This window comes from Orycteropus afer, unplaced genomic scaffold (genome assembly GCF_000298275.1).
Source record: "Orycteropus afer afer isolate SDZICR_OR568_19922 unplaced genomic scaffold, OryAfe1.0 scaffold00272, whole genome shotgun sequence".
Classification (NCBI taxonomy): Eukaryota; Metazoa; Chordata; class Mammalia; order Tubulidentata; family Orycteropodidae; genus Orycteropus; species Orycteropus afer.
In genome coordinates, this window is record NW_006921859.1 from 2888409 (window position 1) to 2912537 (window position 24129).

A 24129-nucleotide genomic window follows, 5' to 3' on the forward strand; every position below is an offset into this window, starting at 1 on the left:
TGGTGAGGGATTATGTGGGCCCAAGATATCCATAAGCAAAAGAGTGAAGTTTGACCCCTACCTCACACCATATGCAAAATTAACTCAAAATGAGTCAACGACCTAAATGTAAGAGCTGAACTATAAAACTGTTTGAAGAATACATAGGTATAAATCTTCATGACCTTGGATTAAGCAGTGATTTCTTAGATGTGATACCTAAAGCACAAGCAACCACAGAAACAATAGATACTTGAATTTCATCAAAATTAAAGAGCAGATGCACTCCTTGGGAGACAGAAAGCAGATCACCAGCCCAGGGCATTGGACTCAATTAGTAGAATCTAAAGTTAGAAAAGTGAGAGGAGGCTAACAGGTTAATCCGTACACCAGTACCACCCCATATGGGCAGGGCTGAACCCATTATTAGTCTCCAGTTTTGCAGATTAGGAAACTGAAACTCTGAGAGGTAAACTCTCTTTCCCAAGGCCATACAACTTGTAACTGGAGAACTAGGATTCCCAAAACTAGAATTACCTGACTCCTAAATCCGTTCTCTTCCTCTTTGGCATGTTGTCTTTCCTAGGAAAATTGAGCCATCAAGGAGTGGCCAGAGGGAAGGGCGGGGGATCTGTTCATCTTATAGTGGTAACTTTATTCTGCACTACAAATGAGTCTTGACCTACACTACAAATGAGTCTTGACCTTCACAAGCTCTCCTCACCTTCCTTTTGTCACACTGTGCACCTTCCTTAACTTCTGAACTCAGGTAAATGTCTCTGTCACTCATTTGAAACTTTGCATATTTTACATAGTATCATTTTTATGTTTAAATTTGTACTTGGTGCTCAAACCCTACCTAGTTGAGAAGCAGAATGTCTTATGTGGAGATAATGGACAAGCTTCAGAGGATCCATTAATATCTGAAATCGTAAGCACAGTTTTTGTATATGCCTGTACGTATTTCCTGGGGCAAGGGACTTTAGGTTTCAACATTCTGATATGCCCCTAAAAGTGAAGAATGTTGAAGTCAGAATTCATATCTTCTACCTCTTTTCTATTCCCAGGATGTAGCAAGAATACCCTGCAGAGGGTAGGTGCTCAGTAGATGTTCACTTCGTGCAGAAACTGGGAACTTGTGGGTTGTGAACCCTTCTAGAAGTGGTTGACAACGAGTGGGAGATAGCACAGAGTGGTTTTATACTATGAAGACAGAGAAAGTGTGAGTTCAGTTTGTTCAAATGTTACTTTCTTTCAAGCGTTCCCTAATCCCATAGGTGATCTGTGTTTTCCTCCTCTGTGCTTTGCATGCAAGTCTGAGGCAGAGCCAGAGAGAGCAATCAAGAGACTGTGAGACAGCACAATTGGAAGACAGTGCTCTTGCTACCAAAAGCATGAGGTAGAACAAAGGGAGAGGGACAAAGAGAGGAAAGAGCGCACATGCCATCCAGAGAGAAGAGAGTTTGTGTGCACATGAATGAAAGAAAATATGAGCCCAGGAGAAGCACATGTGAGAAGAGAATAAGAATATGTGAGGCAAGGGAGTGAGACACAGAGAGAGCCAGACTGAGGCGGCTCAGGGGCCAGGGGGCTGGAAAGAGTGTGGGGAGAGACCCAGTGCAAGAGAGAGGCAGAGAAGGCAGAGGTCAGCAGTGAAGGAGAGAGCTTATTAGAGTAAGCCAGAGCCAACAGTCAGGATCAGTCGAATGAACGAGGGCAAGAGGAAGAGAGTATGTGAGCACGCACATGTTCAAGAGGGTAAAGAGAGGGAGGCTGTCAGAAAACCAAAGCGTGATTGAAAGGTGTGTGAGTGCACAGGGGGATGGCGCAAGCACCAGGAAGGCAGCCTAAGAAATCAGGTTTGAGAGAGGATAGGGAAAAGGGGGAAGGAGCAAGAGGGGAGAACCAGGGGCTGGGAGGCAAGCACAGGTGAGAGAGGCCAAAGCCAGGGAGAGGGAAGAGAGGAGGGAATGACATACTGGGTAGAAGAAGGAAGGAGACAGGTGGGCCAGAGAGTTTAGGACGTGCACTATGCCTGTGTTCTCCTGGTGCTAAGGTGAGTTTCTCTCCACTGTGTGGGGTAGACAGCTGTTGCTCTCCTTGCCTGTACAGTTTTTCCACGAAGGATGCCATGCTCTCTTCAGAATTTTGACTTGTTGTGTTTCTCAACAAGAGTTGAGTATACACTATGCATAGTATCTACCCTGTTGTTGTTGTAGTTGCCATGAGTCGACTCTGACCCATGGCAACCTTTTGTTTAACAAACACTGCCAGCCCTGGCCTGTCTTCATGATCGTTGGAATGTTTGAGTCCATTGTTTTGGCTATTGTATTAATTCATCTCATTGAGGATTTCTCTCATTTTCACTGTCCCTTTACTTTACCAAAGGCCTTGGTGGTGCAATGGTTAAGCACTCGGCTGCTCACCAAAAATCAATGGTTCAAACCTACCCAGCAGCTCTGTGGGAGAAAAGACCTGACAATGTGCTCCCTTAAAGATGACAGCCTACGAAACCCTATGGGATAGTTCTACTCTGTCTTATACGATCCCTGTGAGTTGGAACTGACTTAGTGGCACACAACAACAACTACTATTTGACCAAACACAATGCTCTTTTCTAGTGATTGGTCTTTCCTCATGACAAGTCCAAAGTAAGTGTGTTCAAGTCTTGCCATTCTCACTTCTAAGGAACATTGTGATTGTATTTCTTCTAACGCTGATTTGTTCATTCTTCTGGCAGTCCACAGTATATCCAGTATTTGCCAACTCCACATCAATTCTTCTTCTATCTTCCTTTTTCATTATTCAGCATTCACATGCATATGAGGCAGTTGAAAAACCCTGGCTTGGGTCAGGCACACCTTAGTCCTCAAAGTGACATTTTTCCCTTTTAAAACTTTAAAGAAATCTTTTGCAGTAGCTTTACCAAATGATCTGTGGACTGTTGCTTCCATGGACGTTGATTGTTGATCAAGTAGAAAGAAATCATTAGTAATTTCAATTTCTTCATCATTTATCATGATGTTGTTTATTGGTCCAGTTGTGAAGATTTTCACTTTCTCCTAGTTCAAGTGTAATCCATACTGAAGGTTATAGTTTTGGACCATCATCAGTAAATGCTTCAAATCGTCTTCATTTTTGGCAGCTAAAGTTGTGTCTCTGAAGGAAGGTTGGGCAATCTACTTCCATAGTGATACCGCCTCAGAAACCCAAGGAGGGTCACTATGAGTTGGGTCCAACTCAACGGCACATAACAACAACAACAAGGTTGTGTCTTCTCCATATTGCGGGTTGTTAATGAGTTTTCCTCCAATCCTGATGCTACATTTTTCTTCTGTAGTCTAACTTTTTGGATTATTTGTTCAGCAAACAGGTTGGGTCAGTATGATGAAAGGTGAAAGGCTGCAGCCCTACTGCACACTGTTTCCAAACTGGTTCAAAATGGAGAGCGATGTGTTCTTCTGCCCTAGTTGCTGCAAAAGGAAAAAAAAAAAAAGTAGAGCTGAGGCCTGACTGTTGAGATGTGATCATCCTATCTTAATTTGTTGCAGCTGCTGCCCTGTTGGCCCATTTTGGTTTTTATAAGTACTGTACTCCAGTTGAAATTTCCTAGGGTGGGATGAAGGAGCTCTGGTAGCATAGTGGCTAAAGCACTTGACTGCTAACCAGAAGGCTGGCGGTTCAAACCCACCAGCCACTCCTCGGAAGGAAGGTTGGGCAATCCTATTTCCATAGTGATACTGCCTCGGAAACCCAAGGAGGGGTTGCTATGAGTCGGGGCCGACTCGACGGCAAACAACAACAACAAGGGTGGGATGAAAAGTAAGAACTGAAACCCAACTCTGATCTACATTTGGGAAGGAGAGGTGAAGGGATTTAACTAAGAGAAGATCTTGGTATTTTCTGGGAAATTCCATGTTTGAACATAACTATCATTTACTTTTTTGCTTGGGCATTCTTCACATTTCAATTGAACCTCATCTCTCCAACTAGTTTGTAGTTTCTGCAAAGTCAGGAATTAGGCCTTCTACCACTTTCTACCCAGGCTTCCTTTCCTTCCCTAGAACATAAGATAAGGTAGGTTTCAACAGAGCAAGACACAGGAAATACTTGTTGACTTTAATTGATTGATTGACTCTTGAATCATGATTATCTGTCCTTATCAAGTGATTACCCATAATAAGGCCCAGATCTGAGTGCAGTTCAGGGTAAATAAAACTCATAGCCACAGGCCTTGCCCTCTGGCAGTAGAAGCAGGCATATGAACTTCAGGGAAGATGACGGCTGAAGGGCCAGATCCGGAGAGCTGTTGCAGGCTGTTATACGCCCTTGGAGGCAGGGGGGGATTACAATTTTTTGTTCACTACAGAAAAGTAAGTAAGCACAAGTAGGCCCATGTTTACCTTGCTTACTGGGTTCTCTATCCGTGTCAGGGATTGTAAGTTTAAAAAAAGGCTTTAGTCTATGAGAAGGGGTTGTGGGGTTGGGAGAGACAAGATGCCAGCCATACTTAGAAGCAGAATCTTCGATGTGGTGAACAAATGTGAACTTGTTCACTACAGATTAGTAAGCAACCACAAGTAAGTCCCTGCTTACTGAGTAATTCAACTCTGCTTAGAAGCCACGGGCCTCAGACTACAACTTGGTGCCACGAAGTGAGAGTAGCCTGGGTTTCCTTACCCCCCCACACACACACACACACATGCCTGTCTTTTAACCTCCACCCCACCTTTTTCAATGCAGGATAAAAACCTATGCCGCCTGAAGAAGACAGCCTGAGGAGTGTCGATAACCCACAAACTGAGCAGCATTAGGGAGGTGACAACAGGACATTAACGACTATTTTGGTTCTTTGTACCAATCAATGCTTTCATTAATGTGACAAGTCATATTATTTTCTTCGTTTATTACATTGGTATAATCTGTAAGCAGAGGGTTGAATGTCTATGATGGTGTGACAAAGATATAGTACTTTAGAAGTAGAAAGGAATGGGTACAAGAAAAGTTGGTATGTAGAAATGGAAATTTAAAGAGTAATGTGAAAGAAGAGAAAGAGGAAATTGAACTCAAATCTGAGTATGCCCCTCACTCCTGCCTTTTCTTCCTTGTTTCCCTCTCTCCCTCCCTCCCTCCTTCCTTCCTTCTCTACCCCTCCCACTCCCAAGCACCTTCCCTCAAGGGAATTGTACAGTTTCTGGTTCTGAATCCAGAAATAAGGATGGTCCCTAAAGGAACTTCTAGCACTCCTTACTGACTAGGATCAATGGTTCTAAGAGGTCCTTCTAACGGGAATTGATCTGTTGGAACGGGACCATAGGAACCAGGCTGGGGACAATGTTAATAACCACAAAAACAATCAATATTTATGGAGTACTTGGCATGTGCTTGACGCTCTACTAAGCACTTTGCATCATTATTTTACTTAATCCTCACAATCCATATACTATTATGTTTTAGGGGAGCTCTGGTAGCATAGTGGCTAAGACACTTGCCTGCTAACCAGATGGCTGGCGGTTCAAACCCACCAGCCACTCCTCAGAAGGAAGGTTGGGCAATCCTACTTCCGTAGTGATACTGCCTCGGAAACCCAAGGAGGGGTCGCTATGAGTCGGGTTTGACTCGACAGCACATAACAACAACAACATTACATTTTAGAGATTAAGAAACAGAATTTTAGAGAAGTTACAACTCACCAACTAGAAAGTAACAGAAACCCCAAACCTGAGCTTTTAACCAAATTGCTCCATGTAGCGCCCTGACCAGCATTAGACTCAGAGAGCGCACAGCAAGTACTTAATAAAGAAAACAGAGACTGCAAACATACTAGAAACTCTCTGGCTTTGGAAACCAAGCAAAATAAACACTTCAGTTTATTGCCTCCTTATCTATCTGCCTCTTTCTCTCATTTTGTTCCCACTAGATTTTTAACCCCATTTCTTTCACTAGCTGGTTGTATAAACATGAACAAATTATAGAAGTCCTTGATGTTCAGTTCTACCATCACAAAAAGGAAGAGACTGATGGGGTGAGAAGATCCCTAAGACTGCTTCAATAGGAAATCTGTCCCCTTTACTGGTTTTACCTCCTCTAGGCAGACCAGCTGCGAATCGCCTCAGTAAACCAGGCCTGGCCCTGTTCTTCTGATGGCAGGTGTGCCTGAAGACCTCAGTTCAGAAGTGCCCCACACAGGCTGTTTAAAAAGTTGACGCATACGTGGGCATTCTCTCTTATTAACATTTCGATTCTGTGTCTCCCCTCCCAGTGTACGCCTGCTCTTTAGTCATCTGAGCGCCCCGACTGTGCCACCCTAAGGGCCATGGAGAATGAATTACCAGTCCCACATACATCTAGCAGCGCCAGCGTCGCCAGCAGTACCAGCGGAGTCACTAGCAGCAGTGGCAGCAACAGTAGCAACAGTGGTGGCAGTGGCCGCCCTACGGGCCCCCAGATTTCTGTGTATAGTGGCATTCCTGACCGGCAGACCGTGCAGGTAAGACTTTCACTAACCCAGGAATTATGCTCCTTGCTGCCTGCAGAGCTACCCAGGAGGAGGTGTCGGCCTGGTCTGGTAGAACAATCTGGACATTGAATCTAGAATGGCCAGAAGGGGATGGGTTGGTAGATTAGTACTTGTGCATCTTTAGAGGAAGAGAGATGGTGTTAGATGGGTCCAATCAAGGAAGTTTGGAGAGATGGGGAATACTTAGCAAATCAAAAACCTGATGATTCAGATCCCAAAATGTTGTTTTGGAAGAATAGGTGTGTGAAAGTGTAAGGGGAAGACAAGTGAAAATGGCAAACAGAAAGCGTGACTGGAAGCTGCTCAGCAGTTCCACAATGCAGTCATTACGCCCTATTGTCAGGCACTGCACTAAGCCATGCACATATTTATCTTCTCCTCCTCCAATTATAGCAATGGTTATTACTAGACACATTTTATAGTTAAGAAAACTGAGACTCATAAACCAAAAGATCAAACCCTTTGCCATCAAGTTGATCCTGACTCATAGCAACCCTTTAGGACAGAGTAGAACTGCCCCATAGGGTTTCCAAGGCTGTAAATCTTCACAGAAGCAGACTGCCATGTCTCTCTCCTTCAGAGTGGCTGGTGGGTTCAAACTGCTGACCTTTCAGTTTGCAGCCAAGCCCTTTAACCGCTGTGCCACAAGGGTTCCCTAATTTGTCCAAGGTCGTTCAGGTAAAGACAAAATAATATTGAACCTAATCCTTACCCCAAATCTCTATTTTTAAACATTACTATGTCTCTTGGAAGTTCTGAGATTATACAGGTAGAAAAGAGATGGCAGCTGAGAACTATCTGTTCTCAGTAACTTTGCTATTACAGCTTGGATGTATTAGACAAATGACCTCACCCTGCTTTGGCCCCAGGCCCAGATTGGGGAATGGAGAAGAAGCCACAGCAGGGCAGTGAGAGGACCTGAAATGTCTAGTTAAAGAACACACCATCAGATATGTTAGCATCTTCTCGCTCCCAGTTCTCTCTCCCTCTTAGTAAAACCATGTTTCTTGCACCCATCCTTGCCCTCCTCCAGCTTCTTCATGCTTGATTGTTTCAGCTCTACTTTCCAGCAACTGACACTAAATTGTGCCCTTCTCCTAGCTCTTATCACAACTGTAGGCAAAAGAGATTTGGAATTTCTGTTCTGGCAAATGGAATGAGCTAAGGTTGCTGTCCACATCCAAGCGGAGCCATTGGGAGTACCTCCTATTTCCGTTCATTGGCATCTTCCAGTGAGGAAGAGTGACATTATCCCAACTATTGCTGGCTAGACTGCAGTGCAGGTTACTTTTAAGTCTGTGAGGAAAATAGAGAGGCCTAGGTGAAGGGGATAAGAAAAGGTAATTCTGGGGAGAAATAAAAGTAACTGAGTTCATGTTAAACAGGACCCTCGTGGGGGAAGTACACTGAAGGAGTGGAACCTGAGGGAAATGCATAGAAGTGTTGGGATGGGGTGGGGGTATCTGGGAAGATGCCAGAGACCATGGAAAATCTGTGATCTCACAGAATCCCAAATCTAAACCCAGAGCATGTTTTGGTCTAGAGCTCCCAGCCCTGAGCTAGGAAGATATGAGGCTCACTTGCTGGAGGGGAGGAGAGGGGCCAGGGTAGAGAGCAGCTGCGTAGCCTTGTTGCACTTCTGTTCCATTTGTCATCATCTTCTCTGTGTTCCAGTCAACCTCATCTTGGGTTGAAGAATGACAGGGGAAGGGAGTGCCTAACATGCCTGATATGGAATATGATATTGTTAGAGGCTTAAAGGGCATCTGTCTCTCTGAGCCTCCCTCCTGCCTGAGAGTTGGTTAAAGCAGTGGTGCACTCCTCTGACTTTCTTCACTGCAGCTGACCCAGGAGCAAACCGTGTTGAGGAAGAGCAGAGGAGCATGGGAACTGAAGAGAGATACGAGATACAAGGCAGAAATTGATAAAGCTTTGCAAATAGTTACCTTCCCCACCTCCCTGGAGAGTGCTCATTTGTTACAATGGTGGCCCCAGATCCCGATGTCCTTCACAGAGCTCCTTGGGTTGACGAGGCATTATTGCAAAGAGGTGTGTGTCCAGTGGGTGTGGTGCGTGCCGGGTGCCAGCCCCTGCTCTTCCCCTGTGCGGTACCCGTAGGTGATCCAGCAGGCCCTGCACAGACAGCCCAGCACCGCAGCTCAGTACCTGCAGCAGATGTACGCCGCCCAGCAGCAGCACCTCATGCTGCAGACGGCAGCACTGCAGCAGCAGCACCTCAGCAGCGCGCAGCTCCAGAGCCTGGCGGCTGTGCAGCAGGTAAGGGTTATGGGATGACGGTGACGACGACGACGACGCTGTTAGCGGTTGCAGTAGCAATAAGAGGGAAAAGAAGAGAAGAAGCCTGCGTTTATCGGGCACCGACTGTACAGCGGCTTCACATACGCGCTTGTACTGCATCCTCACAGAACCCCTGTGACACGGCACTATTGTCATCATTTCCTTTTTGTATATGAGGAACAGAGGCTCTGGGAGGTGAAGTACCTTGCCCAAGATCACACAGCTAATGAGTGGAATGGCTAGGAGTCTCACCCCGTCTAACCCAAGGAAGAAGTAAAGGGAGAACCATCTTTCTCAACCATATCACTACACTAGGGAAGGGACTGAGGAGTCCAAGGAGGTGTACACAAGAGAAGGGCACTGCCCATTAGCTGATCAGTCTGGTTTTGCCCTCTCTCCTTCTAGTGGCTGAGAAGAACTCATTCGTACCTTCATTCAACAACAATTTTAAGCACCTACTTAAAAATGCCAAAAGATTGTGTTAGGCACTGGGTATACGGTGAACCCTGTTCTCCTAGGGCCTATAGTGGAGAGACAGCAAGGAAACAGAAACCAAAATGTTCTTGTTCTTGTTAGGTGCTATTGCATCACAACCTTATGAATAGCAGTGAAACTAAAATAGAGAAGGAAATGTGATACTGAAGTATCGAAGTTGTGATAAGCACTGTGAAGGGAAAGAACAGATTGCTGTGACTAAATCACAAGAATTGCTCTAGAGTGGGTGGTCAGGGAAGGCCTCGCTAAGCTGCCACCTGAAGGGTGAGGAGGAGCTGGCCAGGGGAAGGAGGCAAGGTGGACGTTCCAGACTATGTAAAACTGTTCAGCATGGGAGCTGTGTGTGATATAGTGGGTTGGAACAGAGGGACAGAAGAGAGGTGAAAACACTAAGTAGTAGTAATAGCTAACAATTTGCTTACGTGTAAGTGCTATACATGCATTGCCTTGTTAAATTTTCTCAGCAACTCTATTAGGTAGATACCATTATTATCCACATTTTATAAAAGAGGAAACTGAGGCCCTTGCTCAAGGACACACAGATACAGCAGAATAGGGACTTGCTTCCAGATGATTTGACTCCAAAGGCTGTTCTCTTTACTATTGTCCTATAGTGCTTCTTTTGAGGAGCTCAGGCGGTACTGCATTTGGCTGCTAATCAAAAGGTCAACTGTTTGAACCCACCAGCCACTCCATAGGAGGAAGGTGAAGCAATCTGCTTCTGTATAGATTTACAGCCTTGAAACCCCTGTGGGGCAATTCTGCTCTATCCCATAGGGTCACTGTGAGTCGAATCCGCTTGATGGCAATGGGTTTGTTTTGTTTTGTATAGTGCTTCTTGTAGAAAATAAGCATCTAGGGAATGATTTGGGGAAGACCTGGGCGTCTAGTGATAGGAGTGTGTTCTCTTCTAGGCAAGCCTGGTGTCCAACAGGCAAGGGAGCTCTTCAGGCAGCAGTGTATCTGCACAGGCACCAGCCCAGTCATCCTCGGTGAGTAGACTGGGGGAAAGGCAGGCAGATCCCACAGCTCGGGGCCACTTCCTTCCTCCTTGTCCAAAATGCCTGTACAGTCACAGCCTAGTTGTGGTGAATCCTTAGCCATGGAGAATTATGGCTGGAATCTATTGCTCTTGCTAGAAAAAAAGTACATGCTACTTTCTAACCCTTACGTCAATAACTCCTGTCACCTTTCCCATGCCAAGGCTCAGTTCTCTCCCCATTGGATCATCCCTGTGGCTCTGCACCTAGGCCAGAGATGAGGGCAGTGCTGGGGAATCTCCAAGGTCCAAGAATCAGAGATGATCCTAAAGAAGGCTGAACCCACCAAGGAAAAGAAGAGGGGGATAAAAAGAAATGGATGAGGAGGGCACAGAGTTAACCAACAGAATGTTCTGTTCATGTCTCTGTCATCAGATCAATCTGGCAGCCTCCCCAGCCCAACTCATCAACCGGGCTCAGAGTGTCAACTCAGCAACAGCCTCAGGCATTGCCCAGCAGGCTGTGCTCTTGGGCAACACATCTTCTCCAGCCCTGACTGCAAGCCAAGCACAGATGTATCTAAGGGCACAGATGGTGAGTGCCCGTGGCTCAGGTGGCTCAGGAGAACAGAGAAGTTAGGACCTGGGGGATTAGAGAAGGGTGGGAAGAAGCACCATGGGCAGGGGGGCAAGTGGGATAAAGAAAGGTGGGCCTGGAAGGCTGAGTGGGAGCTTTGATATAGGCTCAAGGATTCAAGAATGGGTGGGATTCCAGGCTGAAATAGAGAAAGTAACCCTTGATGCCCCCTTTCCGTCCTCTCCTAGAGTGAAACAGTCAACCTTTTCTTAGAAGAGCCTCCCCATTCCCAAATTAATTAATGTAAAAAAAAAAAAAAAAAAGCAGGAGTCCGTGCCCAGATTGTCCTGCTCACTCAGATGTGTAAGATGAGCGGATACACAGACATCCATGTACACCATTGAAAGGGTCTTATCCCACTGTGACTGACCACTAGCTCAGGAGTCAAAGGTGCATCCCAGTACCGTTCTGTCCAGCAAGGCCTCCATTCCAGTCAAGTCACCACATCACATCACCTATTAATCAAGTGGGCTTGTTTGGGTAGAATGTACACAAGGTGCCTTCAGCCTTGGCCTGCATTCCTAGAATCTCTCCTTTGCACCTGTCCCATGGGTTTCTAATACTTAGGAGAATTTCCTGGGAAAATAACAACAGACTCCCTAGGAGGCAATAACAGATGGCTCCACCAGCCACTCCTCGGAAGGAAGGTTGGGCATCCCTACTTCCGTAGGGATACTGCCTCGGAAACCCAAGGAGGGGTCGCTATCGGGCTCAGTCACTTTAAGTCATATTTCATGCCTCCCATTCTAAAGATTTCTCCTTCAGCTCCTCGACACACCTTTCCGAAGACAACACAGTCCTCCTCCACTTTGCTCCTGTGGCCACAACTTGATACTTAGATCCTTTCTGGTCTCACTCACATACTTCCTCCATCCTTGGTTCTAAGTTTGTCACTTGAGTCACATCTCCACTTCCAGGGAATAACCTCTTAGACACACAATATGGAGTAGACTTCCGTGTCTCTAGGGAACTGGGGCAGTCACATTGTGACACTGCCCAAACCTGCCTTTGTCTTCGGTCAACTCAGTCCCATGTCCTACCCATCTCTACCAATTGGAGTCCTGAAGCCATCTACCTCCCTCCCCAAAGTGAGGCATGCACACACAGTGGAACAAGCATAGGTGCACTGTCGCACAGTTTTAGAGAAAGTGCCCTAGGAAGACAGCAGCATATACATATTGACACAAAGCTAGACTCATATGGAGGTGGAAGCATCACATGGAGGGCATATAACCTACACACCTCTGAAAGGAGATAACAGGTGCAAGGCCACTCCCATTGGCCTGGTTCCTCGACCACTGTCACAGTGCCATCGAGTCTAAATTTGACTGGAAAATGAATATACCTCATTTGATACGTTCTGGAGGACAGTCTTGTTCTGACCCAGACCTAAGGTCAAGAGTAGATTAGGCCTGGAAAATGGTCCTGAATCAGCCCAGTGTCCCTGCTCCCTGGGATGCTGAGGAGATAGTGACATCAGAGTGTCCTGGCAATATTAGTCCCCTCTAGGATGAGTTCCTCACAGTGGGGTCTGAAGTAAAGTTGACTTTGGAGCAGACCCAGAGTGGTCTTCCCCACCCACCCCCTTCACTGCCCAGCCTAGGTCAGGACTCCACAAGCCTTTCAGTTAGTACCCTTGGGCTCCTTCCCTTCCTTACCTCCCTATGTTACCTCCCTAAGCCTTCCTCATATCTGCTCCCTGGCTAAACTGTCTGTCCTGTGGCTGAGCCCACATTGGGCAGGTAAAAGGCGCCTCGTTTCCTGTGATTCCAGGCCCAGCCAGGTAACCTGGTGCAGGTAGCTAGGAGCCTAGGCGGCACTGTTCCTTTGTCCCCTCAGCTCATCTTCACGCCCACGGCCACCGTCGCTACTGTGCAGCCTGAGCTCGGCACTGGCTCCCCCGCCCGGCCCCCCACCCCTGCCCAGGTGAGGATTCCACGCTGGTGGGAGGGCAGGGAGGTGGGCATCCCTGTAGAGGGGTACTGATCCCAGGGATGGGCACAAGCCCTGGAGGACCTTTGAATTGTTGGAAAGGTGGGGATCTTCTAGGAATACAGGTGGGAGACAGGACTTCCTGGTGCTTCAGACTCGCTCTCTAATTCCTATTCCTATTGAGAAGGCTTCAGACCCTCTTGACTGTCTTGTTCCCTCCAACATAGGTTAGAAGTCAGAGAGCAGCATGTTGAGCTAAGCATGATTGCCATCTGCAGGCGCAGTGCTACATTTCGTACTTGACAACCTCTCCAATATATCTTATTTTGTTTTTATTGCTTCTTAAGAGGAAAATCCTGCTCTGATTACACATGCTAGCACAGTTAGGCATCAGGAAAAGTGGCATGGATGAGAGAGCAAAGATGAGTCCTGGGTTCCTACCTTTACTGGTAGCATATAGACATTATTGGTGTTGTAAAGATTCTATGGCAGCAGGGGAGAGGAACACCCTCCCGCAGCCATTTCCCCCATCTACACAGTGGGGACAGGGAGTGGAGGGTCTTTGGTGACAAGATAATCAAATTTGTCAGATTCAATCTGGTACAACCTCCATGTGTCCAGCAGAGGGCACCAGGGACCAGGTTGAGTAGGCACACTGCTCTGTCTTGGAAAAGCCTGCTGTTATACTTACTCTGAGAACAAGAGAATCCTTCCCTGGTCCTTCCTTAACTGACCTTGCTAGTAGGTTAACTTGCACTTTTGCCCTGGCCTTTCCAGCATGGGAAGCCCTGTGCCCTGCTGTATCTGGGAATTATTTCTTAGTAATACCACGTCTGGTATCCCTTTCTCCAGAAATTAATCCAGGCTCTTCCTGATAATGTGGGGGATGTGAGGAGATAATGAACAGGAAAAAAAAAAAAAGAAGCCTGATCTCCCTGCCCCACCTGCCCCAACCTAGGCAGCAAACCCTTCTCGGAATTCAGTTTCTTCTGCCGATGGATCCAACCACTAGCACTGTTTCTTGACTCTTTTAGAATCTCCACCTGATTCTGGTTCTCTCAGCTCCTAACATTCTCTCTCTCTTTCTCTCTGATTTTACACCCCACTATCCTATTCAGCCACTCCTGGATCCATCCTCAACTCTTTCTCTTGGTTGTATGTTGACATTGCTCCTATCTGCAGTCTCTGGACTCCCATAGAACCCTCTTTTCCAGGTACAGAACTTGACCCTCCGAACACAGCAGACACCAACTGCAGCAACCTCGGGCCCCACCCCCACTCAGCCTGTCCTGCCCAGCTTGGCCCTGAAACCCACGCCAGGTGGCAGCCAGCCTCTGCCTGCCCCATCACAGGGCAGAAACTCTGCTCAGGGTTCCCCTGCAGGCACCAAACCTGGCATAACTGACAGTGTGATGGAGCCACTCAAGAAAGGAGATGGCAACAACGGTGTGCCAGGGAGCATAGAGGGCCGGACTGGGCTCAGCCGAATGGTGCCTACTGTGGCTACCCACCCCCTCATTGCACCAGGTAAGGGCTCCGGGAGGAAGGACTCCTATCCTAGAAAACTCGAAAGGACTTTGGGGTTGGGAGGAAATGTTCAAACTTTTCTACTTCTCGTGGACACACAAAGACACTGGCCACATGTCTGTCTCTCCTTTCTCCATCTTGAGATGTTTATCAACTCCTGATTCTGTTTCATGCTTCTAGCTGAAAGAAGGAAGCCATGTAAGTGGGATAAATGAGCCCTTCTTCACAGTGGACACAATAATGAATCTTGGAGTACACAATCATAGCTCTTAACCTTGAGTGAGCAGAAGTTAGCAGTCATGCAATTTGAAATTCTCTAAGAGTAGGGAAAAGGACGGGGACTACCCAGAAGCATGTAAGAACCACACAGGGAGATGGAAAGGTAGGCAGTTTCTCTTCTCATCATTCAACAGACGTTTGTTGACTGTTTGCCAAACACATTGGCAGTTCTGGGTGTGCAGAGATAATTAAGACCTGGGCCCTCCCCTCCAAGGAGGGCATGGTCTCGTGGAGGAGGCAGACAAGTGCAGTGCAGTATAGTATGAGAGATGCTGTGATGTACGTAAGCTCTGAGTACTGTACGAACATAGAGGAGCTATCTATAGACTCGGGGAGCAGAGCCAAGAAAGGCTTGCTAGCAGAGATGACACTTGAGAATAAATCTAGGAAATTTTAAAAAATAAAATAGCAGATTACTTGTGAGGCAAATTCTGTGAAGACGATGAAACAGTATTCCCTGGGGCTAGACTCCTTTCCCTGCCTGCTGAAATTCTCCCAGCACTGCCTATTACAGGCAACCTTCAGTGAGAAAATCTGCCAAGAACCCCAGAAACCAGACTTATCAGTCGAGGAAACAAGACCAAGCTGTTATACCACAGAAACAAATACAGTGTTGGACCACAAGGCTCGCATTAAAGAAAGAATCACTCTGGTGTTCTTCCTGATAACTACTAGCCCTCTGTCTTCATTCTGACAGTTTATACCATCCAATCTAACCCACAATTTTTTTTTAGCACCTAATATATGTTTGTTACTAGGTTAACCAAAATGGCCAAAGTACAATTTCGTACCTAAAGGAGAGTGCAGTCCACAGGAGAAGGCCAAGTCCATGAGCAAATCCACTCAATTCTATCTATTCTATTATTGAAGTATGAGGTACAATGTGGGCACAGATGGTCAATTCAGCGCCCAGTGAGATGGGTTGGGAATGGTGTCACACAGAGGAAATGGCACATGGATCTTTAGCATGAGTAGTTTACTCAGCAGACTAAGTGGGGAAAGGTATTCCAGATGAAAGCGTAAGTAGGGAGCATTGTGGCAGTGAGTTGGGAAGAAACTGAGTTCAAGTCCTTTGTTCACTGTTTTGAGGCTTGAGAAATCATGCGAGGACAAAGTTTCAGTGATTACCGCTGAGATGAAGAGAGCAGCTCCATGCCGAGGCATCACTGCCCTGTGGTCCCAGGTGCCCGTTAGTCCATGTCTGGCATTGCTTTTTCCAGAAATTAGTCTAGGCTCTTCCTTTTATGGAAAGAGAAACTTAGGTCCCAAAGAGTAAAAGACTAGGGAGACTTAAAAGGGTGGCAGCTTGGAGTACAGCTAGGATCCCAAATCAGCATTTCTTCCACCTTCTCATTCCACCCACAAACCTAGAGCAACTTCAGGGCCTCGGGATTTCCTGAAAACCACATTCCTGCCTAGTCTAAAAGGTAACCTCTCTCTAAATCTAAACCAGCTCCCAAAATTCTAAGGATGCTTCAAAAGAAAGACTAAGGCTGCTAGGTAACTCCAAGGTCTCAAGAAAACTAGGCAGAAAGTACTTACGGAATGGCTATTGTGTGCAAGATAATAGTCTAGAGATTTTAATGCACACTACCTCTTTCAGTCTTCACAAAACCCTGTAAGGTGAATTTTACACATTAGAAAACTGAAGCTCAGAGAGTTCACTCAAGAACTTCCTATACATGTCACTCAAAATCACCTAAATAGCAAGTGGCAGAGCTGGGATTCAACCTCATGTCTGTCGCATCAAATCCTGCGCTCTCAATTAGCAAGTCATGCTGTTCTCAGTGTTTACAGTAATTTGGGGCTTCTAGGTCTTTCTTGTTCCTAACTCAAAGCTCAAAGAGCTTGGGGGTTCTAAGCTTGTTCTGAGGTATGCGAAGGTGGAGGACTCTCTTCCCTTGAACCATGTTACCAATGAGTTACAGGCTTGTGGTTCAGAGGCCTGGGTATGGCCTGGGCTAACAGTTGTTGTTGTTGTTGTTGTTATGTGCCTTCGAGTCTGACTCTACTCATAGCGACCCCTCCTTGGGTTGCCGAGGCAGTATCACTACGGAAGTAGATTGCCCAACCTTCCTTCCGAGGAGTGGGGCTGGTGGATTTGAACCGCCAGCCTTCTGATTAGCAGTCAAGTGCCTTAGGTACTATGCTGCCAGAGCTCCTAGGGCTAACAGTACGTGGCTCTAATACAGTATGGAGACCAGTGGCTCCACAGAACTTTCTATGGGGCAGCTGTGAGCTGCAGTACCACAAAGACCCTCTCCCCTACACACAAATCAGTGGGCTTTGCATTGTTCCTGCTTCCCACAGTCCCCTCCTATTCTTTTCCTCTCCCACCCCCTTCCTCTCCGTAAACCCTACGATTCTCCCTTGCCCCCACCTCCCAAAGGGAAGGCAGCTGGGAGAGATTTCAGAGGTGGTAGATCTTCTCAAATACTCAGGAACAAAAAGGGCTAAAATAATCCTTGTGACCTGATGAGGGGCAGCCTGGAGCAGCACCTGTCCTGGGCTCCTTAGTTCCCCCAGCAGAGGTAACATCAGGCCCCCTACCCAGCCAACACACTGTGAGTGAATTGTGAGATCAGAGAGCTGGAAAGAAGTGCATGTGTGGGTGTGAGAGAGAGACAGCGCACACACATTTTTTGTTTATTGGAGCATTTTTTGAGCTGGCTGATTGGCTGCCCCCAGGGAAAGTAACCAGTGGAGACTTGTGTTGAGGGGTGTGGGGGGATTTTAGCAGAGAGGAATGTGTTCTCCTGGGGGCTGTTTCCTCCAGAGCAGGCAAACCTTCTAGTCCCAGCTGGGGCTGCTCCCACTGACAGCTGTTTGGGGGCAAAGCCCCTCCCCCATGGCAAGCTCCCTGCTGCTCCTGCTCCTGTCACCTTGGCAACCAGCTTCTTTAGGCCTTGCAAATAGAAAAGGTCCCTTATGCCCTGAAAAGAGGTGGAGGTGGGTGGGGGAGGGGAGTAAGAGGCGGGAGAGCCGAGCCTAAGAGGTTGTGCTTTGGAGGGAAGGCAAAAGGTCTGGCTTTGCCCTCCTCGGTGATATGAGGACTGAACCACAGAGGGCAGAACAGGGCCAGGCAGCAGGGGTCCCATGGGCCTGGTCTCCAGAGAAGCCGAGCCCCAAGAGAGCTGGGCCCCAGCTCCAGATAGGAGGCGTGGTTCTTGGAGTCCTCATGCTAGTGGATAAACTCCGGGTCTTGAGTGCACTCTCAGGCCCAAAGGTGAGGAGAAAGTTGCTGACTGGGCGGGAGATGTGATAAAAGGGAACTGTGGGATCATGGAAAATCCTAGGCCCTTTACTCACAAATGTGGCCTCCAGATGCCAAGTCTTTGTTCTCGTCCTCACCCCGCCTCAGGTCACAGCTAAGGATTCTCTGTTAGGCAGAAGGCCTGCTACATCGCTGCTTTGTTTTATCAGGCTGATTTTGTGGCAGGGAGTAGTGATTTTCTGTATGTGATAGGCTGGACAAATTGATGATTTCTGATCCCAAGACTCTTGGTCACCATATTTCCTCCCCAAACTACCTAAAGAACCCAATAGCAGCAAAAACAAACAAGTGGGCCTGCTACCTAACAACTTTCCATAATGTTGATGTTAAAATCATGGAACCAACCATGAAGGTAATTTCAACCATCCATGGTAGGACCAAATTTAGATTACTAAGAATCACTTCCTTTTATTAGGAAAAAAGAAAAATTAGAGGATTAGGTCATCAGTGGAGGAATTTTATACTTTGCTTAATTAACATCCCTCACCATGAGGGAGACAGAAAGAAAGAGAGAAGTGATACACACAGAGTTAAGGGAATTCTTCACCTTCGACTTTTCTTATACTTCGACTTGCCTTATGTCCCTGGTTGCTGCCAGCTAATAATAATTACCATTTAATGAATAGACCTGTTCCAGGTACTGTGATACTTGTTTTCCTGCGTATCTCAATTAATCTTAACAATGAGTATTCTGTTTCACAAGTGAGAAAGATAAGGCTCAGAGTTGTCCCCAAATAGTTTTTCTCTCTTTAATTGTTCAGTTCAACTCAGTATAAATTCACTGAGCATCTATTATGTGCCAAACATTGTGCTATGCACTATGGGAGATACAATATGGATTACAGCTTAAATTCTAATAAGGGTTGCAGAAGTTTGAGTTGTGCCTTGACAAATGAGTATGTTTCAAGACTGGAACAGGAGGATTATCTCAGCTGGCACTGGGATGTACCTAAGCCAAGAATGGCCATGTGTGCATGTGACCATCTGTGTGTGTAAAAGGGACTTGCTCCTCTTTTTCCTTTTCCTGTGACCCACCACCATTAGCTGTGGAGCTCTCAAAGGGCAGTCTCGTGCCCCCTTCTTTTCTCCTCCAACACTTATTCCTTAGAAGAGCTCGTCCATTCACACATTTCAGACACCTACCACCTGTCTGCAGATGGCTTCTAATGATGCATCCATCCCTGTCCTCATCGCCTCTCCCCATAGAATTCCAGCTGTCTCTAGGATCATCCTACCTGGCTATCACCGCACCTGCCCACAGATTTCTTTTTGAGATTGAGAGTACACATGTTAAACAAACAAAAAACACCTGAACTCTTCTACAGAAAGGTCCCCTTCCCAGTTCCTGACTACTGTCCACAGCTGTGAAGTATCCCTGTACTCTAGCCTCACATGCAGACTTATTTTGACCTCCTTTTGCTTCATCAATAAGAGCTCTGGTAGCATAGTGCCTAAGGCATTTGACTGCTAACCAGAAGGCAGGTGGTTCAAACCCACCAGCCACTCCTCGGAAGGAAGGTTGGGCAGTCTACTTCAGTAAAGATTTACCACCTTGAAAACCCAAGGAGGAGTCACTATGAGGTGGATTTGACTCAATGGCAGTGAGTTTGGTTTTTTTTTTTTCCCTTCACCAAAGGAGCTCTGGTAGCACAGCGACTAAGGCTAACTAGAAGGTTGGTGGCTCAAACCCACAAGCCACTCCATAGAAGGAAGACTGGGTGATCTACTTCTGTAAAAATTTACCACCTCAGAAACCCAATGGGAGTCGCTATAAGTCCCAATCAACTCAGTGGTAGTGGGTTTAGTTTGTTTGTTTTTTCTTTCCCTTCACCAAAGGAGCTGTGGTGGTGTAGTGGTTAAAGCACTGGGATGCTAACCAAAAAGGTTGGTGGTTCAAACCCACCAGCCACTCTGTGGGAGAAGATGAGGTGGTCTGCTTCTGTGAAGATTTACCGCCTTTGAAACCCTTTGGGGCAGTACTGCTCTGTCCCAGAGGGTTACTAGGAGTCAGAATTGACTTGATGGCAGTAAATTTTCCTTCACCAGGGAGGCAGTGGGGGCTTTAGAGTTAGACCTGGTTTCATATCCCACTTTCATTGCTTACTAGTTCTGTGACCATAACTAGTTACTTAATTTCTGTAAGGCTCAATTTCCTCATCTATAAAACAGAAATGACTCTATTTACCACTAAAAAAAAACTTCCTGCTGTCAAGTTATTTGGATCCAACTCATAGTGACCCCTCCTTGGGTTTCCGAGGCAGTATAACTACGGATGTAGATTGCCCAATCTTCCTTCTGAGAAGTGGTTGGTGGGTATGAACCACCAGGCTTCTGGTTAGCAGTCAAATGCTTTAGGCTCTATGCCACCAGAGCTCCCCTATTTACCATGTTGTTGTTGTTGTTGTTATGTGCCATCGAGTCGGACCAACTCAGCGACCCCTCCTTGGGTGTCCGAGGCAGTATCAATGAGTGAGATGGCTTTCAAAAGTGACCAGCACAAAGTAGGCTCATGACAAATGCTAGTTCCCTTTCCTTCCTGATTCCCACCCTCTGTCACCCTGTCACCACCTAGCTTATCACCAGTTTATCACTAGGTTCTGATAATACTTCCTCTGTATTGGCTTCCTGCCTTTGCTCAAGGCCTGCTGACTATATGTAAGAGGCTTAACTGAGCACCAGGAGATCCTACTCACAGCTGTTAGAGTCATCTTCCTTAGAGAGTGTTTGTATTATTTCTTTATTGTTTACAAACCTTAGCTGTTTCTTTATTTCCTACTTTATCAATTGGAATGCCTAGTCTATAGTAAAAAAAAAAACCTCACTGCCATCGAGTCTATGCCAATTCATAGCGACCCCCATTGGGTTTCTGAGGTGGTAAATCTTTATGGAAGTAGATTGCCCCATCTTGCTTCCATGGTGGGTTTGAACCACCAACCTTTGGGTCAGCAGTCAAATGCCTTAGGCACTATAGGGGCTTAATAAATAGCATGTTAATGACTTCTGATAGACTGACTCAGGGCCTCTGCCAGACCTTCCCCAAATTGCCTAGTGAACCACCGTAATTTTTCATTACTTCCTCATGCAAACCATCTGTTATAACCCAGCAAATACGCTCTTGTCACTTTCCCCCCACTTCCACGCTTTTGTGACTTATTAGGCCTATCTGTCATATACTTTGACCTTTACACTTTCTGGTGTTATGCTCCCTTTTCATTGTCCATCTCTCCAAGATAACCTCCAGAGTTCTCAACTACCTGCAACTAATACTCCTAAGATTTTTATATTAATTTGTACTTGCTGACTTGTGTTACTCATTCATCCATCAGCATTTTTTTTTTGAGCATCTGTTATCTACAGGTAGACACCGACTTACAGCAGGGTTCTGTTCCAGTGACTCCATCCTATGTCACTTCTGACGTAAGTCGAATATCTCATTTCAAATTAACAACTGATGCTTCTTATGGTACGAAATACTGAGTAAGATCATGCTATAGGCCTGGTCTACAATGAAGCTGGCATCAGTGCCATAATAATGAAGTCAGAGTTCTAATGGCTATCAGGCATGTGTGCAGTTCAGTTGTCAAATGTCAATAAAGTTGAACATTGTGCAATATTCTATCCATTATGACTCTCAACACTGACACAAAGTTCATTGTATAGTAGTCCATAGCAATATTTTTAACAGTAACTTTGTTTTGGTTACTTTGTGCTGCTCTAACAGAAAATACCACAAATGGGATGGCTTTAACAAACAGAGACTTATTCTCTTACAGTTTAGGAGGCTAGAAGTCTGAGTTCAAATTGCCAGTTCTAGGGGCTGGGTGAAAGCCCCTCAACCTTGGGTTTCAGCTCTGCCTCTTTGCTTCTGGCCCCCTGGAGCTGGAGGTGTCTCTTCACTCAGGCAGCTGCTGACTATGGAGGGTGACAAACCCAAGGTCAACAAGTAAAATGGCACAGTCCCAAAATAATCAAATACAGCAGGTCACTAATTCAAGTCCATTAACAGTCCCAAAATAGGCAGACAACACGGCCGGCTTCTGAACAATGACTTGGCTACACGCAGGATTCAAGTGTGCCAAAAGCTTCAGAGACCTTGCTCAAAGCTGCTGCTTATATACTGGAAGTAGATGACATCCCTAAAGCATCTAGCTACTCATCTGGTCCAGTAGATTCCACCATGGAGTTGATCACCAGTTTCATCATGGGGAATAACTACATCCAGCTGCCCAGCCACTCAAAACCAGGCCCAGGCAAGTTGACACATAACCTTAACTATCACAAAATCATAAAATTGAACATCTGTGAGTGAACATCTGCCAATACTATCAGCAAATTACATGCTACAATATTATGTGTCATACATATTGCTAAGGAGGAGATGTACCCCAAAACAGACAGTCATATGTGCAGTGCATCGTAACTCGAATACATAGTAAGTCAGGGACTCCCTGTATAGTGAAATCTGTGAGAGCTGGAGTTCAACGTGACTGCCTTGTTTTTCTGGGTCTCACAAGTTTTCTGCCTTTGACAAGTGCAGTCTTACCACTTTTCTTTCACTCTCCATTAGTGGGAAATATTTTAGTGTTCCTTCTCTGACAGATTTCCACCTTACACAGATTCCAGCTTTCACTGGTTTTACAGTACAACACCATGCCTCATCTGTCAAATGAGGTTGCTTTCCTCTTAACTACTGTATTGTAGACATTGAAGACAGTTGCCCAGCCAATTGACTGGAAGAGATCCATATTCATTACCATTCTGAAGAAAGGTAATCCAAACAGAAAGCAGAAATTATTGAACAATACCCTTATTATCACTTGCAAGTAAAATTACGCTGAATATAGTTTGGAAATGGTTGCAGCAGTACATAAACAGAAAACTGCCAGAAATTCAGAAGAAGCTGTAAAATGAGGGATATCGTTGCTGACAGCAGATCGATCTTTGCTAAGAGCAGAGAATACCAGAAAGATGTCCACCTCTGTGTGTGTGTGTGTGTGTGTGTGTTGACTATGCAAAGGCATTCAAATATGTGGATTGTTCTGGTTACCTAGTGCCACTCTGACAAAAATATACCACAAATAGGATAGCTCTGGTGGCACGGTACGTAAGGCATTTGATTGCTAACCAGAAGGCTGGCAGTTCAAACCCACCAGCCACTCCTCGGAAGGAAGATTGGGCAATCTACTTCTGTAGTGATACCGCCTCAGAAACCCAAGGAGGGGTCACTATGAGTCGGATCCGACTTGATGGCAGTGAGTTTTTTTGTTTGTTTTGTTTTTTGTTTTAGGATGGCTTGAACAAACAGAAGTTTATTCTCTTACAATTTTGGAGGCTTTAAGTCCAAGTTCAAAGTGCCAGGCTCTAGGGGCTAAGTGAAAGCCTCTCAGCTTTAAGCTCCAGCTCTACCTCCTGCTCCTGGCCACTGAAGCTGGAGGCTTTTCTTTACTCAGACAGCTGCTGGCTGCTGAGGCTGACAAGCCTAAGGCTGACAAGTAAAAAGGCACAGTCCCAATGTTACCAAATAACATGGTAGGGCACTAATTCAAATCCAGATGAAGTCCCAAGATCGGCAGGGCATGGCAGGCTGTTGAACAACGACTTGGCCACATGCAGGATTCAAGCATGCCAAAAGGCTAGAGACCAACCCCAAAGCTACAAGAAGCAGACCACGTCCCTAAAGCAGCTACTCAGCTGCTTGCAGCAGATTCCACCATGGAGTTGATTGCGAGTCTCATCATGGGGAGTAACTACCTCCAGCTGCCAGCCACTCAACCAGGCCCAGACAAATTGACAACAACCTTAACTACCACATGGATCATAACAAATTTTGGATAACATTTCAAAGAATGGGAATTCCAAAACATTTCATTGTGCTCATGTGGAACCTGTACATGACAGCAGTTATTCAACCAGAACAAGGCAGTACTATGTGTTTTAAAATCAAGAAAGGTGTGCATCAGGGTTGTGTCTTTTTTTTTTTTTTTTTTCCACTAATTCAATCTGTATGCTGAACAAATAATTTGAGAAGCTGGTCTATACAAAGAACACAGCATCTGCAATATGCAGATCACACAACCTTTCTTGTTGAAAGTGAAGAAAACTCAAAGCACTTATGATAAGGAGGCGGGGCAAGATGGCGGACTAGGCAGAAGGATTGCACAGACCCTCTTCAACAAAGAAAAGGGAAACCAATTAATACAGACACAGAA

The 24129-nt window shown here is 46.0% G+C and overlaps 1 protein-coding gene across 1 annotated transcript in view; it reads left to right on the forward strand.

The window, feature by feature from the left end:
• Positions 1 to 6295: 6295 nt before the first annotated feature.
• PHC2 (polyhomeotic homolog 2) overlaps positions 6296 to 24129 on the forward strand; it is a 68909-nt gene continuing 51075 nt past the window's right edge. Inside the window, exons 1-6 of the mRNA XM_007950417.2 lie at positions 6296 to 6469; positions 8618 to 8776; positions 10207 to 10284; positions 10708 to 10866; positions 12748 to 12834; positions 14055 to 14367. Of these exons, the coding sequence (XP_007948608.1) occupies positions 6296 to 6469; positions 8618 to 8776; positions 10207 to 10284; positions 10708 to 10866; positions 12748 to 12834; positions 14055 to 14367 (970 nt within the window). The remainder of the gene's footprint in view (positions 6470 to 8617; positions 8777 to 10206; positions 10285 to 10707; positions 10867 to 12747; positions 12835 to 14054; positions 14368 to 24129) is intronic.